The sequence below is a fragment of the Oncorhynchus gorbuscha genome, linkage group LG13, assembly GCF_021184085.1.
Source record: "Oncorhynchus gorbuscha isolate QuinsamMale2020 ecotype Even-year linkage group LG13, OgorEven_v1.0, whole genome shotgun sequence".
In the NCBI taxonomy this organism is placed as follows: domain Eukaryota; kingdom Metazoa; phylum Chordata; class Actinopteri; order Salmoniformes; family Salmonidae; genus Oncorhynchus; species Oncorhynchus gorbuscha.
Window position 1 is genome coordinate 36,546,087 of NC_060185.1, and position 15,624 is coordinate 36,561,710.

Here is a 15,624-nt window from a genome sequence, read left to right on the forward strand (position 1 = left end):
TGTCCTGGGAAAGATGATGTGTCATAACTGGACGTCCACATGGCCTACAGAAAAGGCACTTTTTTAATGTTGATCTAACCATCATGATTCTGTTTTATAAATCATTCATTGAGAGCATTCTGTCCCACTGTTTGACCTGCTGGTTTGGGAATATCAAGTTTGCACAGAAAAATGGGTTGAGAAAGATAGTCAGGACTTGTGGAAAAATAATGGGGCAACAACAGCAACAACTGTCATCTCTCTACCTGGGGAGAACCCTCCAGAGGGCCAATCAAATAGCGGTTGAATCTACCCATCCACTCCACCCTGAATTCCAGCTCCATCCCTCTGAACGCAGGTACAGACTAGAGGTCAACCAATTATGATGAGTCTTCAATATTCCCAGGTAAGAAATTTTAGGTTGTAGTTATTATAGGAATTATTGGACTATTTCCCTCTATACCATTTGTATTTCATTAACCGTTGTTCTTATAGGCACTTTTGTATTGCCAGTATAGCTTCCGTCCCTCTCCTCGCTCCTCCCTGGGCTCGAACCAGGAACACAACGACAACAGCCAACCTCGAAGCAGCGTTACCCATCACTCCACAAAAGCCGCGGCCCTTGCAGAGCAAGGGAAACAACCACTCCAAGGCTCAGAGCGAGTGATGTTTGAAACGCTTTTAACGCGCGCTAACTAGCTAGCCATTTCACTCCGGTCACACCAACCTCATCTCGATAGGCTTGAAGTCATTAACAGCGCAATACTTGACGCACAACGAAGAGCTGCTGGCAAAACGCACGAAAGTGCTGTTTGAATGAATCGTTAAGCGCCTGCTTCTGCCTACCACCACTCAGTCAGATACTTGTATACTCAGTCAGATTATACGCAACACAGGACACGCTAGATAATATCTAGTAATATCATCAGCCTTGTGTAGTTAACTAGTGATTATGATTGATTGTTTTTTATAAAATAAATTTAATCCTAGCTAACAATTTAGCTTGGCTTACTGCATTCGCGTAACAGGCAGTCTCCTTGTGGAGTGCAATGAGAGAGATGCAGGTCCTTATTGCGTTGGACTAGTTAACTGTAAAGTTGCAGGATTGGGTCCCCCGAGCTGACAAGGTGAAAATCTGTCGTTCTGCCCCTGAACAAGGCAGTTAACCCACTGTTCCTAGGCCGTCATTGAAAGTAAGAATGTGTCCTTAACTGATTTGCCTTGTTAAATAAAGATTAAATAAAGGTGTAAAAAAAGTAAATAAAAAATAGGCAAAATCGGTGTCCAAAAATACCGATTTCCGATTGTTATGAAAATATGAAATCGGCCCATCGAATAATCGGTCGACCTCTAGTACAGACTACCTAAGGTTAAAAAAAATAGGGCCACGGTCTCTTTTATTCAGAATGCAATTCTGTAATTTAACAAATGTTGGAGTAATTGCACTTAGCACTTGCACATCTAAAAACCAATTTTTAGATGTTATATGTTTTATGACTGCTGCAAGATGAATTGCCTCTGAGGACATTGGAGTTCTGAATCTGAATGAGTCCGTCCATACTCAGTACACATACTTGGTCTGAACCAAATAAAAAGGAGCAGGAACTAGATCACTTTTTATGTATTTATAAAGAAACACTTCACCATGTCAAAATGGACCTGCAGTAGCCATGCTATTTTCTTGCTGGCCAGATGTATACTACCTCATGTTATTTGGGCTCACGAGGCGCAGGCTAGCGGCTGTATGGTGAGATGAGATGTCTCCTCCTGTCAACCAGAGGGGTTGACGCATCTACTTCTGAGACCACGAAACTAACGGAAATGGCCAGTAGCCCCGAGCCGCCAATGTCATCGAAATCCAATGGGAGTCCATTTCAGCGCCCCCCCCCCTTCACATCCCTGCACCATGTCAACACCAGATCTGACATGACAGGATGCATATGTGAAAAAGCCAATTCTAGCTTCTAGCGAATCTCCTCCTGAAAGTGAAAGAAACCTCCAGCTAGAAGGGATTAGTTAAAATGTCAGGAGATCGCTAGTCGCTCGCTCGCTTTGGCCCAGTCCTCCCACCGCTACCTGTTCATGCTTAAAAACATACATTTGACCAGCAAGCATGGTTTGCAGCTGAGCGGACCCGTTCGTGTGTGTGTGCCCCTGGCAGTCCTAACCATCTTGTGCCTGTCAGTGAGATTATGGAGCGCTCCATCTACCTAATGTGGCAGAGCTGACAGCTGGGTGCCTCGTCCTCAGTGTGTCCCTGTGTGACGTGAACACACGCGCACAAGCACCTAACCAGGAGGCACTCACACACACACACCAAAATTCCAAAGTGTCTCCCACTCAACAACATAGGATCAAACTGTCTGGTCCTCCTCCTCCATAAAGTATCAAAGCAGAGACACCAGGTCTCTATAAAACAGTATTCAGTGTCTTTAAATGTCTGCTGTGCTCCTCATTAAGCAAACAGAGATGCCATATCAGCTGTAAGTGTCCTTTTATTGCCTGTTAAGCCAAAGGATTGTTTCCCACACACACACACACACACACACACACACACACACACACACACACACACACACACACACACACACACACACACACACACACACACACACACACACACACACACACACACACACACACACACACACACACACACACACACACACCTTTTGGGGGGAAAAAAACTACTCTACATGTGTATAATGTAACATTGTGTGCGTCCCAAAAGGCACCCTGTACCCTATATACAGTAGTGCACGGCTAAGGTCAAAAGTAGTGCACTAAATAGGGAATAGGGTTCCATTTGGAATGCGTCCTTGATGTAATAGCAGCTTAGCAAAGCTTTCGGTGTGGAGGACTGTTTCCAGTTCACCTTTGATCTCAGGCACGATAAAAGGCTAGTAAACGCAGTGCTGCTCTGTGAGTCGGTTAAAACCTTAAAAAGTTTTGCTGAGAGTCGAGTCTGGGAAAAGCAGTCTAGTCACGAAGGTAGGCGTCCACACTACATGAGGGTTAATGTGTTCTGAGAAGGGACTGTCTATATGTGCTTGGGTAAAGGTAGAAATGTTAAACAGGTGGGAGAGTGAGAATACACAGTATGTATTTTTGTGGCTCTGGGCATGTGAGTGAGACAATTTGAGTGTAGTATGAGTGTATCTGACCCCTCTATAAGATCCCTGTCACAGCCGGGACAGCGTTGTGTTGCTGTATACCTGTGGCTTACTGCCTGCCCGGCGCCCGCTGGGTTGTTTTAGCTGTCAGAGGGGCCGTGGGGACATACAGTGACCTAGCCCTGACAGTCATTAGTGTCATGTCCAGTCCCTTCTTCTGGTAATGGGGGTCAGCAAGCAGACCTTACCACCCCTAAGGGCTCCTCTGGGGCCAGGGCAGGCAGCTGACACACCACGAGAAGAAAGGAAAGAATAGAAAAAAAGAAAAGGAGAAAGAAAATAAAAAGCAAGAGACAGACCTTTACACCCGCTCATGGCTCCTCTGGGGCAGCTGACATGCGACCTGCCATTTATCCTATTTACTCAGTAGAGAAGAGGAAAGGAGAGAGAATTTAACAGAAAATATCTGCTGTGCTATTGGGTGAACCTGTTTCTCAGCATGAGAAGGACAGTGGGAGCCCATAGCTCTCTCCAGTCTTCGGCCACATCTAGCCATCTCCCATCCCTCAAGGGCTACTCAAAAGGGAGCTGCGAGCGGGCTACATAAGGCTAAATACTGATGTTGGGCCTCGCAACCTTCACCTGCTCATCACAAACTTCATTTGAACTTACCTGTTGTCTGGTGATTTCGTCCTTATTTAGGGTGGAAATATGAGACAAAACTAACCTGCATGTCTCTGTGTGTGGCTATCATAATTTGCTCATCATCACGTAAGGCATGCACACAATGATGAAAGTACACGTGATGCATGCATGCCAACCAAAGTCAAAGCGGTTTACATGGTTTTGTGCATGTACAAGGTGATGGAAATCTCCACAGCATTACCAGCGTTTCGAAAAGTTAAATAATAATAGTACTTTCCTGTGGACATTTCTTTCAACTCAAAGGAACAATCACACAGACAACTTAGAGTAAGTTAAAATGCTATATATTATCTGGCTTGTAAGAGAACTTTACAAGTGTTTGCAGTGCTTTAATTCAGACTGTGTACCCAGAAAGCTGGTATCAGACTGATTTATAGGCAACACTGGGCCCTGACAAAAAGGTAAGGAAGGATGGAGAGAGGAGGGAGAGAGGAGGAGGAGGGTAGAAACAACGGTCAGCTCTATCTAACAGAACAATCACTGAGATTATTTTACAGATCACCAAAAAAGAGGAGGATATGCTTTTTGTTTGTGTGTGTGCACCTGTGTACAGAACAGAACGTTTTCAGGGTTGGCACTGGAGGTCTGTAGGAAAATACATTGGCACCCAGCAGATTCTGTGAAACGCAAAGTCTAACCTGCAGGAGGGAGATGGTCTCTCCACCTGTATGTGACTGGCTGGACAACTGTAAACATGGGTCTCTCTCTGTCCCTCTGGGTCCTCTGCTGTTAAACAGACCCGATGAGACTCACCACCAAGATGTTGAGCCACCTCTGACCTCGGTCTCTGGCTCTTACCTGCAGGTCCTTGATGTTGGGGAAGGGGATGCCGATGGTGACCACTGCTCTGGCGTTGTCGTCTGTGAAGTCCAGTCCTTCACTCACCTTCCCTCTACATACTGCTATCAGCAGAGCTCCATCTGAGGGGGGCAGAAAGAACACCACAAGGTACCCAACATTTTATAACTGTTTGTGCACAGCTACTCAATGCTGAATTAACAAATCGGTGCTCTGTAATCCCTGGCGGAGAAGAGATAGACAGACAAAGATAGAGACAGAGAGCGAGAGATAGAATGAAATAAAGAGACACAGCCCAGTCTCACCTCTGTCCCCTGCAAACTCTCCACTGATTCTGATGGCATCATAGTACACCTGCAGCAGCTCATCAAAGTCTCCCTTCCCTCCTCCTCTAGGCTCTGTGATCACAGTCTTCCTCTCCTCCAGCTTCTCCCACAGCCCTGTGTTGGTCCAGCGGTCACGCAGCTTGTCCAGCATCTAGGGAAACCGAACACCAGCAAATTGATCAGGGCTTCATGCATGCATCAACAATATTAAACAATGTGATTTGTTCATATCTTTTTCAATTCATATTGTTGTTACTACTTTTCCAAACTCAGTCATCAGCAAATTTCTGAAGTCTACACTACATAACCTTCCAATAAATAAATAACTATCAATAGGTGCTAACATGAATCATGCTTGGCACCACTATGGGATAGAAGCTATTCTTCACATGGGTATTAACCTGTCTGGGAAAAGTCCAAAAAGTTATATTACTGGTTGTAGAAACATATCAAACGAAGTATAGAATCAATCTTTAGGATGTTTTTAACATAAATCTTCAATAATGTCCCAACCGGAGAATTCCTTTGTCTGTAGAAAAGAAATGGAACGTGAGGTAACTTTCACATGACCGTGCGTGGCTGCTGGCAGATCTCTGACTCATTCCCCTTTCATTCAGCCCCCCTTCACAGTAGATGCCTGAAACATTCTAAAGACTGTTGACATCTAGTGGAAGCCTTAGGAAGTGCAAGATGACCAATATCCCAGTATCGTCAATAGGGGCTAAGTTGAAAAACTACAAACCTCAGATTTCCCACTTCCTGGTTGGATTTCTTCTCAGGTTTTTGCCTGCCATATGAGTACTGTTACACTCACAGACATCATTCAAGCAGTTTTAGAAACTTCAGAGTGTTTTCTATCCAATACTACTAATAATATGCATATATTAGCATCTGGGACTGAGTAGCAGGCAGTTTACTCTGGGCACGCTTTTCATCCAAAAGTGAAAATGCTGCCCCCTATTCCAATGAAGTTAATGACCTAATGAAGCAACAGAGCAGGAGTTGAGACTACAGTAAACAGGAGGAAAAACTAGGGCCATATTAGACTAAGAAATGTGGTCCACATTAGAGCACCCTGAGAAAACCTTTCACATAGCAGCATAATATACTCCTCTCACATGACATACAGAGAAATAGGTTTCCAGGTTTCCTTTCTACAACTCTAAACTGTTTTTAGAGTTAGTGGGTGCACCTTGAATCTGTTCAGGGATACACAGTACAGTACACTGTCCTGACAGCTTGGCATCCAGACACTGCAGGTATGTGTGTGTGTGTCTTAAAGTCTGAAACAAAGTTCACAGCATGATGGCACGTGAAGCTCCTCCGCCCCCCAACCCCCCAGCCAGCCGCTCTCCCCTTTTTGCCCTGCGATGGCTCAGTCCTCCCCCCCCCCCTCCCCTTCCTCCACAAAGTTGAAGCGTTTAAACTCCTCTCCTCCTCCATCCGTAATAAAATCACTGTAGCTGTGGTTAGTGCAAAATTCACGGTCTCTCCTGGGAGGAACATTGATCTAAAAGCCCTCTCGTCAGCTCCTAGCAGAGATCTAGTCATGTCTCCACCACAGCGGATTGTTCACATGGCTTCACAATCAAAGAGCTTATTCATTGGTTTGGAAATGTGTTCGAAGGGTTAAGTTGAAGTTATTTGTGTCTTGCAGTCAGCAGGAAAACTTCTCACAACAGGGCAACAGGGCTGGGTTTGCTCCTGGCTACAGGGGGAAGGCCGAAACAGAGGGGATTTTCACACAGGCCTTGCTGTCCCTGTTAAGTGAGATACAGAGAGAGACTAGGACAGAGAGATTGACCGAAAGAGAGAAATTCAAAGAGAGAGATGGGGAGAGAGCTGAAAGGGAGGAGGGGGTGTTGGGCCCCGTTATCCCCCTGTCCCTTGTTAAGTGTAAACGTGCTGTTTACTGCCAGTGAGCAGCGGCGTATTCATCAGATACCCAAAAATAATCCAGGCAGTACGTGGTATAGATCAAATAATTATGGACGAAAAAATTAGAAAAGCAGTTAGTAGGTTACTCTAACAAAGTGAGAAATGGAAACATTACAACAGGGTGGATGGATGGATGGTTCCTCTAGTTCCTGGCACACTAAGGTGACTGACTAGCTACAGCCTGCCTGTGATTGTGAAATGAAGCAGAGGCAGATTTCATCAGGTCGCCTCGCTTAGCGCCACAAAACAAACGGGAGGGCCGGGAAACAGAAAAGTTTCCATCAATAAAACATGACACTTTCACAAAAGCCTCAGCGTTACATCGACAAGGGCCCCCGCTGCTCTTTTAGCAGCTTTTCATTCGTCAACCACCACCACAACTCCTCCACAAAACCGGTTGTCCCAACAATTGCTTTCGATCCAATCCTGACTGACAATGGGTGAATTATTAAATGTTATGTACTTTAGGATGTGAAACAAAACAGTCCTTATCTTCCATGTTGCACTTGAGGAAGACCAGAGGAGAGGCCGATTCAAGGAGGAAGAAGGGGGGAAAAAAGAGGGTGAAAAAGCTCCCAGCAAGGAGGGGAGAGGAGACATGCGAAGTTCACTCTCTTGCTGATCTAATTGATGGTCTGGGTCACTGTAGTCAGCATCCTGGATTGTTCTTTATGTAGCCGACGTAAACTTCTGCCAGGGAACAGCGAGTAACCTGATAACAAGGGAAGCGTAACCCAATAATAAAAGGCCAGCCAGGGCTCTTAAAACACAGGGTATGCTTCACAAATGGCACCCTATTCCCTATATAGTGCACTACATTTGACCAGAGGCCTATGGGACATGGTAGTAGTGCACTATATAGGGAGTAGGGTCCCATTTGAGACACAGAAGGAACACATGCACTTGAACAGCACAAACGTACAGAGCTTGTTGTTTACATTCCCTGAGCTGTAATTTGTAAAGCCCTTATAAAAGCGGGGGGCGAAATACAATCCAGTCAGTGCCACTCCAGCAGGAGCCCCTTGGCTTGCAGCAGGGCCCAGGGTAATGGTCCCTAATGCTTTTATCTCTCAGACACTAAGAGTAAACATCACTCTGGCTGTGAACCAAATAGAACCCTACTCCATATATAGTGCAATATTTTTGAGTCGGGCCATAAAAGTAGTGTACTTGATAGGGAACAGGGTGCCATTTGGGACAAACACTCGGTGTCTCGTTGCCCTGACTGATGCTGCCATTTAATATTGAGCAGATTTTCCTTAATCTTGACTGAGTAGAGCCGGGTTGAAAGGCGACGAGGCGAGGCAGGGCAGAGAATAGGCAGGGAGCATAGACATTAAAACCAGTAGCTAGTGACAGAGCTGACATCATCCACGTATTCCTATGCAACCAATGGTGCATGAAGCCGGATGTATTTGAATTTGAAGCGCGCCATATCGCTGAACCTTATACCTCAGTGGACTGAATGCTCCCTCCAAAAACGCAAAGGATCATGGTAACATCCATCTAAAAACATTTTGTTTGGCCATTCTGGCCATAGGCTTTCTAGGGCAGACCAGGGCTTTGGGCACCGCTAGGTTGCTACTCATTAGCCGACCATCAGAGCTTGTGACTTCAGACAGGACACTGGGGACCTGGCAGGGAGACGAGGAGACAAGGAGGGTTGGCTAGGTCTAGGAGAGGAGACTGTGCTACACTACTCTATGGAAAGGCAGGCAGACAAGTGAAAATCACCTAGCTATTCACCAAGACTCGCTTCCTCTGCCAGACAGCTCACCTTGACCTCCAACTGATCCAACCAAACTAATGACAGCTAATGAAATGTTGCAAGAACTATGTACAAGCAACCTATGAACATCAAAGAGAGGACCTGTGTAGAGTTTATGTGTCCGAGTTCACACGTAGTACAGAGAGTATGACTGGAAGGATGCCATGGTGTGCCATGGTGTGTGTGTGTGTAACTTTGCCTTCATGACTCATTTAAGGGCATTATCTGACGGGGAGGTGGTGTATCTACTGGGCCCACATCGGTCTGGGGCGGTCTGCTGAAGCGCTACGGCAAATGTCAATCTGCACACTCGGCTGGCGCCCAGGTGCACAAACACAACAGGAACGACCCAGTGCACCCCCACAGAGGACAAACCACCACACAACAGTATTGTCCTAAATTTAGACAAATATGAAGGAAATAGAAACTGAAGGTTGCAAACATGGGAATCAAACCCCCGGCCCCTAGTGGCAATGTGTAGTAGGGCAGTGCTAGCATGGCCCCTCATTCAAAATGGGGGGCGGCAGCGTAGCCTAGTGGTTAGAGCGTTGGACTAGTAACCGGAAGGTTGTGAGTTCAAACCCCCGAGCTGACAAGGTACAAATCTGTCGTTCTGCCCCTGAACAGGCAGTTAACCCACTGTTCCCAGGCCGTCATTGAAAATAAGAATATGTTCTTAACTGACTTGCCTGGTTAAATAAATAAATTTAAAAAACAACAAAAAACATGGGAATCAAACCCCCGGCCCCTAGTGGCAATGTGTAGTCCACAACCACTGGCTCTCCAGCAGGGCAGTGCTAGCATGGCCCCTCATTCAAAACATGCTGCTCCCCCCCAGTGTCGGTGGGCTGTGTTGCGACACGTCACTTTTCTTCTTGCGCCTGATAAATAATGGAGTTGGTCTTGGGCGACGGTAGTATTAATTAAACATTAACGGGAGACATGTTGCAGCCTTGAATTATACATTTTGGGACTGTATCAACAGTGGACTAATGAAACAAATATCAAAATATAGTTTGAGTGGAATTCCCCTTTAACGCTGTAGCTTAGTGAAACATTTAGACCACAACAGCAGCGCACCTCAAGTTCCCACTGTAAAAGAACATATAAAACATCATCTCTTAAAGACGGATATGTGCCTGTCTGAGCAAGGTGACCCACAAACACACACTGTAGAGATGACCGCACACCTTCAGCTGAGTAATAATCTCAGCTGAAACTTTAAAGACAGATATGTGCCTGTCTGAGCAAGGTGGCCCACAAACACAGACACACACTGTAGAGATGACCGCACACCTTCAGCTGAGTAATAATCTCTAAGTGTGGCTGGGAGACAGCAGGGTGTGTGTGTGTGTGTGTGTGTGTGAGAGCATACCCCCAGCCTCCTCCTCAGCCCCCTTTAGGCGCCAGCGTGGCTGCGTCTTCACACAGACAACTAGGCGACATCACCCCTAATGGCCCTTATCTCAATCTGCTTTAAAAGCATCTTGCGTTTCCCTGCAATCTTTTCACCTCTGCAAATCCCACTTTTTAATAAACCCACCTCTCAACCCCTCCCTCCCCAACCCCCAACGGTGTGTTTTGTCCTTTTCCTCTAGCGGTGCTTCCAGACGGCGAGGCGCGGGCAGAGGGGTACCGTGGTTTTAATGGGCATTAACTGGGGGGCTGTTGAGGCTCAAGTGCTACAGACCACAGTTCCAGGAGGGCTCTTGGAGATGTCTGAGTGTGTAATGTCTGCATGAGAGTGTGTGTATGCCCACACACACACACACACACACACACACACACACACACACACACACACACACACACACACACACACACACACACACACACACACACACACACACACACACACACACACACACACACACACACACGTGCAAGCGTGGGAGAGAGAACCTTTAACTGTGTGTTCTTGAGTTGTAATGTATGTCCTGTGGGCGTATGCACATTCAGAGTGTGTCTGCCAGGAATGTGTGTATCTGTCAGAGGGCGACAGACAGAGCCGAGAGGGAAGGAGGACGCCTCTACGGCCTTTGTGTGAATGTGGCCTCTGTCTCTCAGTACTGCAGCCTCTCCGATAGGCATCACCCAGACACACTGACAAGAGGTGAGCCTGGAGATGACCCATCCTCTGTCACACACACACACACACACACACACACACACACACACACACACACACACACACACACACACACACACACACACACACACACACACACACACACACACACACACACACACACACACACACACCGGCTCCAGAGGGCCTCAGACTCTCCAATTAATACCCCAAGTAGCCCCTCATCTCTTAATCTTTAAGCTCTGAATGTCTGCACATTAAATATTAATGCACAGAGGGCATAGAGCTCCTACACTAGCCATCAATAATACACAATATCCACCCAGAGTTGTTCTGCGGCTGTCTCTGCCCGCCTGGCGTCATGGCTGGGGGGGAAATGAGAGGGGAAAGAGACAAAACTGGATCCTAAGAAGAGACCGTCAGCTTTCCTTTCATATTCTGATATCATTGATATAGTCTCAACTGGATAGTCAGCAAGAGGAAAAGCTGGAGCTTTGACAACACCAAAGGGTCAAATACAAACCATAGACCTATTGTATATAAGCATGAAGAATGAGTGCAATGTAAGACACTAAACAGACACACAAGTGGCCACACAAAGGTATGCAGCGCTGTGCAAAAACGCTAACACACCATCACATGTAACACTCTCGTATGTGTGCCCGTGTGAGCTCCAACACGCCAACAGTGACATGAGTGAGCCAGCTGGGCCATAAGTGGACTGGTGACAGAGACTGAATGGAAATCTATTATTGATGGAGGAAAGCATAACAATCAGAAGAGGACCAAGTATTTATCAACGGGCCCTTAGAAGTGTCTGGTTAACTGAAAGGGGATACAGGGTTTTATGTAAGGTATTTGTTAGCTTACCGCTATTTAAGAGATACCCATTAACTCTACATTACAGCTGCTCACCATATATGGACTCTTAGGACCTCTTTCTTTGTCCCTCAAATCAAAATCTAATTTTATTGGTCACATACACATATCTAGCAGATGTAACTGTGGGTGTCGCAAAATGCTTGTGTTCCTAGCTCCAACAGTGCAGCCGTATTTAACAATTCACAACAACACACACAAATCTCAATAAGGTGAATGCACCAATTTGTAAGTCGCTCTAGATAAGAGCGTCTGCTAAATGACTTAAATGTAAATGTAATTAAGAAATATATCAATATTAGGACGAGCAATATCAGTGGCATTGACTAGAACACAGCAGAATACAGTATACACATAAAACATGAGTAAAACCGTATGTAAACATTATTAAAGTGTACAGTCCTTTCAGAAAGTATTCAGAACCCTGGACTTTTTCCACATTTTGTTACGTTACAGCCTTATTCTAAAATGGATTTAATAGAAAAAAAATCCTCATCAATCTACACACAATGCCCCATAACGACAAAGCGAAAACTGGTTTAGACATTTTTGCAAAAGTATAAAATTCAAAAACAGAAATACCTTGTTTACATAAGTATTCAGACCCTTTGCTAGGAGACTCGAAATTGAGCTCAGGCGCATCCTGTTAACATTGATCATCCTTGAGATATTTCTACAACTTCATTAGAGTCCACCTGTGGTAAATTCAATTTATTGGACAAGATTTGGAAAGGCACACACCTGTCTATTTTTACTTAACTAGGCAAGTCAGTTAAGAACAAATTCTTATTTACAATGACGGCCTACCTCGGCCAAACCCGGACAACGCTGGGCCAATTGTGCGCAGGCCTATGGGACTCCCAATTACGGCCGGATGTGATACAGCCTGGTTACGAACCAGGGTCCGTAGTGACGCCTCTTGCACTGAGATGCAGTGCCTTAGACCGCTGCCCCACTCGGGAGCCCTCGGGTGTCTAGAGAAGGAAACCTGCTGAAGAGATGAAAACCTGTTCCAGAGCTCTCAGAACCTCAGACTGGGGCGAAGGTTCACATTCCAACAGGACAACAACCCTAAGCACACAGCCAAGGCAACGCAGAAGAGGCTTCAGGACAAGTCTCCGAATGTCTTTGAGTGGCCCAGCCAGAACCCGGAATTGAACCCGATCGAACATCTCTGGAGAAACCTGAAAATAGCTGTGCAGCGACGCTCCCCATCCAACCTGACAAAGCTTGAGAGGATCTGCAGAATGGGAGAAACTCTCCAAGTTTGTAGCGTCATTCCCAAGAAGACTCAAGGCTGTAATCGCTGCCAAAGTTGCTTCAACAAAGTTGAAGGGTATGAATACTTATGTAAATGTGATATCAGAAGCAGAGCTGCCATGTCTGTCGGCGACATTTATTTTTTTATTTTTCTATTTTACCTTTATTTAACCAGGCAAGTCAGTTAAGAACAAAGTCTTATTTTCAATGACGGCCTAGGAACAGTGGGTTAACTGCCTGTTCAGGGGCAGAACGACAGGGGTTTGAACTTGCGGTTACTAGTCCAACGCTCTAACCACTAGGCTACCCTGCCGCCCCGACATCTTATGTATCTTTCTGTTGAAATCAAACAAAATGTCTCTATTCTCTACTTATTAACTCAACTTCCTTCTCATACCAGTTGTGCCAAATTTGCTTATACACAGCAAGGATAGCATGAGAGTACATTAAAACATTCAAACTCAATATGTGGTCTCTAGCCCCTCCTGGTGGTAAACGGTAGGAGCTGAAGACGTTTTTAAACAAGAGAAAGAGTGGTGAGTGAAGGATCACATCAGCTCAGTGGTTCTTAAGCAAAACGTTTTGCAGACGGAAAACAAAAATCAATTGGAAATATTTCAATCCTCCACGAACTAACTTTAACAAAGAGACTGGTCTTACCTTGTAGGAGGGCAAAAAGCAGAGCACTCCCCTTCCAACGGCCTGGCAGACCCTGAGCAGCAGGGCTCCCACCTCATCCTGGAAGGCATAGGTCTCAGCATGCTGGAAGGTGGCACACAGCTTCCTCCCCTGGGGGCCAGAGCCCAGCGTACCCACCCACACCTGGCGGAAGGACAGGGACACGTCAGACACTGACTGAACACACTGAGCAGGGGTATACCAACTGACAAGTATGCAGGATGTGACTGTTTATACATTGAGGGGGTAAAGATGCCCTTCTGTCAGGATAAAATTCATGAAGGACAAGACTCAGTCAAATCTTATTCATTTGGGTTTTTTTTGCTTGGCTACATAGTCCAGTTCCTTTCTGAGCAGTTAACCATCAATCAGACTGTTTCTGGATACTATGATAAAATCACCACACATAACACCTGAAATGAAGGCAGAGATTTCTACTGACCTGTGACTTGCTGATGACGTGGCTGGCCTCTAGCTGGATAGAGAACTTGACCCCCAGTTCTGAGGAGAAGGATCCCATAGGAGACAATGTGCCTGAGGTCAACACGATGCTGTGAACACTGTCCGAAAGGTCTGAGAATGCCTGCCACGCGCGCACACACATACACACACAAAGACCACACCCCTTAGGACAAAGTAATATAATAATACGCTACTTATCAGTAACAGGTACTTTCCCCACCAAATAAACAGTATACAGTACATCCTGCCTGCTACTCACCACAGCAGGGTTGAGGCACCAGAAGCTGAGTGTGTGTACGAGGGTCTTGGTCTTGGCACTGTGGCGTCGGCGGTTGGGCCTGGCGAAGAAGCCCTGAGCATCTGGTACGTCTGGAGCAGTGGTCCAGGCGTAGGACTGCTGCAGTGCCACGCGGTAGTCCTCTGCAAACCTGACCACGGGAACATGACCAGGACAGAAGTCTTCGTCAGTGATCGAAAAGTGCTTGCATAATGTATTTTTTAGCATGTTGTTGTGTTGCTCTTGTTTTTCCACCCTGACTACAATACACATTTTCCAATTAGGACAATACAAATATTGACTGATTGTTAAAGACTTGTTCACAGACTGCCTCTGACCTGCTCTTGTCCCTGTAGAGGAAGTCCAGCACCATGAAGAGACTCTTGAGGACAGAGGAGCTGGCTGAGCTGATGGTAGGGACCTCCACGGTGTCCTCTCTCCCGTTCACCAGCCCAACTCGCTCCTCCTTCTCCAACACCGCTGCCAGGTGTTTCTATACCGGGGGAGAGATGAGGGAGGGAGAGAGAGAGATGGGAGAGAGAGAGAGATGGGGGGAAAAGAGAGATGCGGTAGACCTCCTTTCTAAACACACAAACCTTGCAACAAAAAAAGAAAAAGGGGTGAAGGTGAGAGAGATCAAAAAGACAGGGACCGAGACAGAGAGACAGGTGAGAGGAGACCTAGGTGGTCAATAACATTATCTGACCTGCAGCATGGCAAAAGTGTCAGCAGTGATGCCCATGGTGTGGAAGAGTCCCAGAACCTCCTTGCCGTTCCACACCTTACAAGACATCTCATACTCCCTTTCAGCCAGAACACTGCAGCTCTCCTGCATCCAGCTACACCACAGGAGGAAGAGACAGCCATGAGAGGCAGCCATCTTAGAACTACTGTTTGATATTGAGGAAAGTCTAGTGAAGATATTCTTTAGAAGTATTGATTACATTTAAATAAATGTTTAACCAAGACATGTTGATTAGTAGACCAGTTGTGCTTGTGTTGGCCTAGAAAGAAAAACATGCACCAGGAATAGACAGGTAGAGAAACACTGCTGTAGTTTCAGTAGGGGGGGGGGGGGTCTTACTTGAGCAGGCTGCAGCAGAAGAACCAGAAGGTTAGGGTCTACCTCAATGGGTTAGGGTCTACCCAGAGGGGTTAGGGTCTACCTAGAAGGGTTAGGGTCTACCTAGAAGGGTTAGGGTCTACCCAGAGGGGTTAGGGTCTACCCAGAGGGGTTAGGGTCTACCCAGAGGGGTTAGGGTCTACCCAGAGGTTTTAGGGTCTACCTAGAGGGGTTAGGATCTATCTAGAGGGGTTAGGATCTATCTAACTCCAGGAGGTTAGGGTCTATT

General features: G+C 46.2%; 1 protein-coding gene across 4 annotated transcripts in view; it reads right to left on the bottom strand.

Annotated features, from left to right (window-relative positions):
- Nucleotides 1-15,624, bottom strand: part of LOC123992813 (Fanconi anemia group J protein homolog) — a 44,195-nt gene that overhangs the window by 17,274 nt on the left and 11,297 nt on the right. For all 4 annotated transcript variants that reach the window (XM_046294347.1, XM_046294349.1, XM_046294346.1 and 1 more), the window contains exons 10-16: nucleotides 14,979-15,111; nucleotides 14,611-14,765; nucleotides 14,255-14,423; nucleotides 13,976-14,116; nucleotides 13,516-13,677; nucleotides 4,901-5,072; nucleotides 4,596-4,717 (exon numbers count right to left, since the gene is read on the bottom strand). In XM_046294347.1, coding sequence (XP_046150303.1) covers nucleotides 4,596-4,717; nucleotides 4,901-5,072; nucleotides 13,516-13,677; nucleotides 13,976-14,116; nucleotides 14,255-14,423; nucleotides 14,611-14,765; nucleotides 14,979-15,111 — 1,054 coding nt within the window. The remainder of the gene's footprint in view (nucleotides 1-4,595; nucleotides 4,718-4,900; nucleotides 5,073-13,515; nucleotides 13,678-13,975; nucleotides 14,117-14,254; nucleotides 14,424-14,610; nucleotides 14,766-14,978; nucleotides 15,112-15,624) is intronic.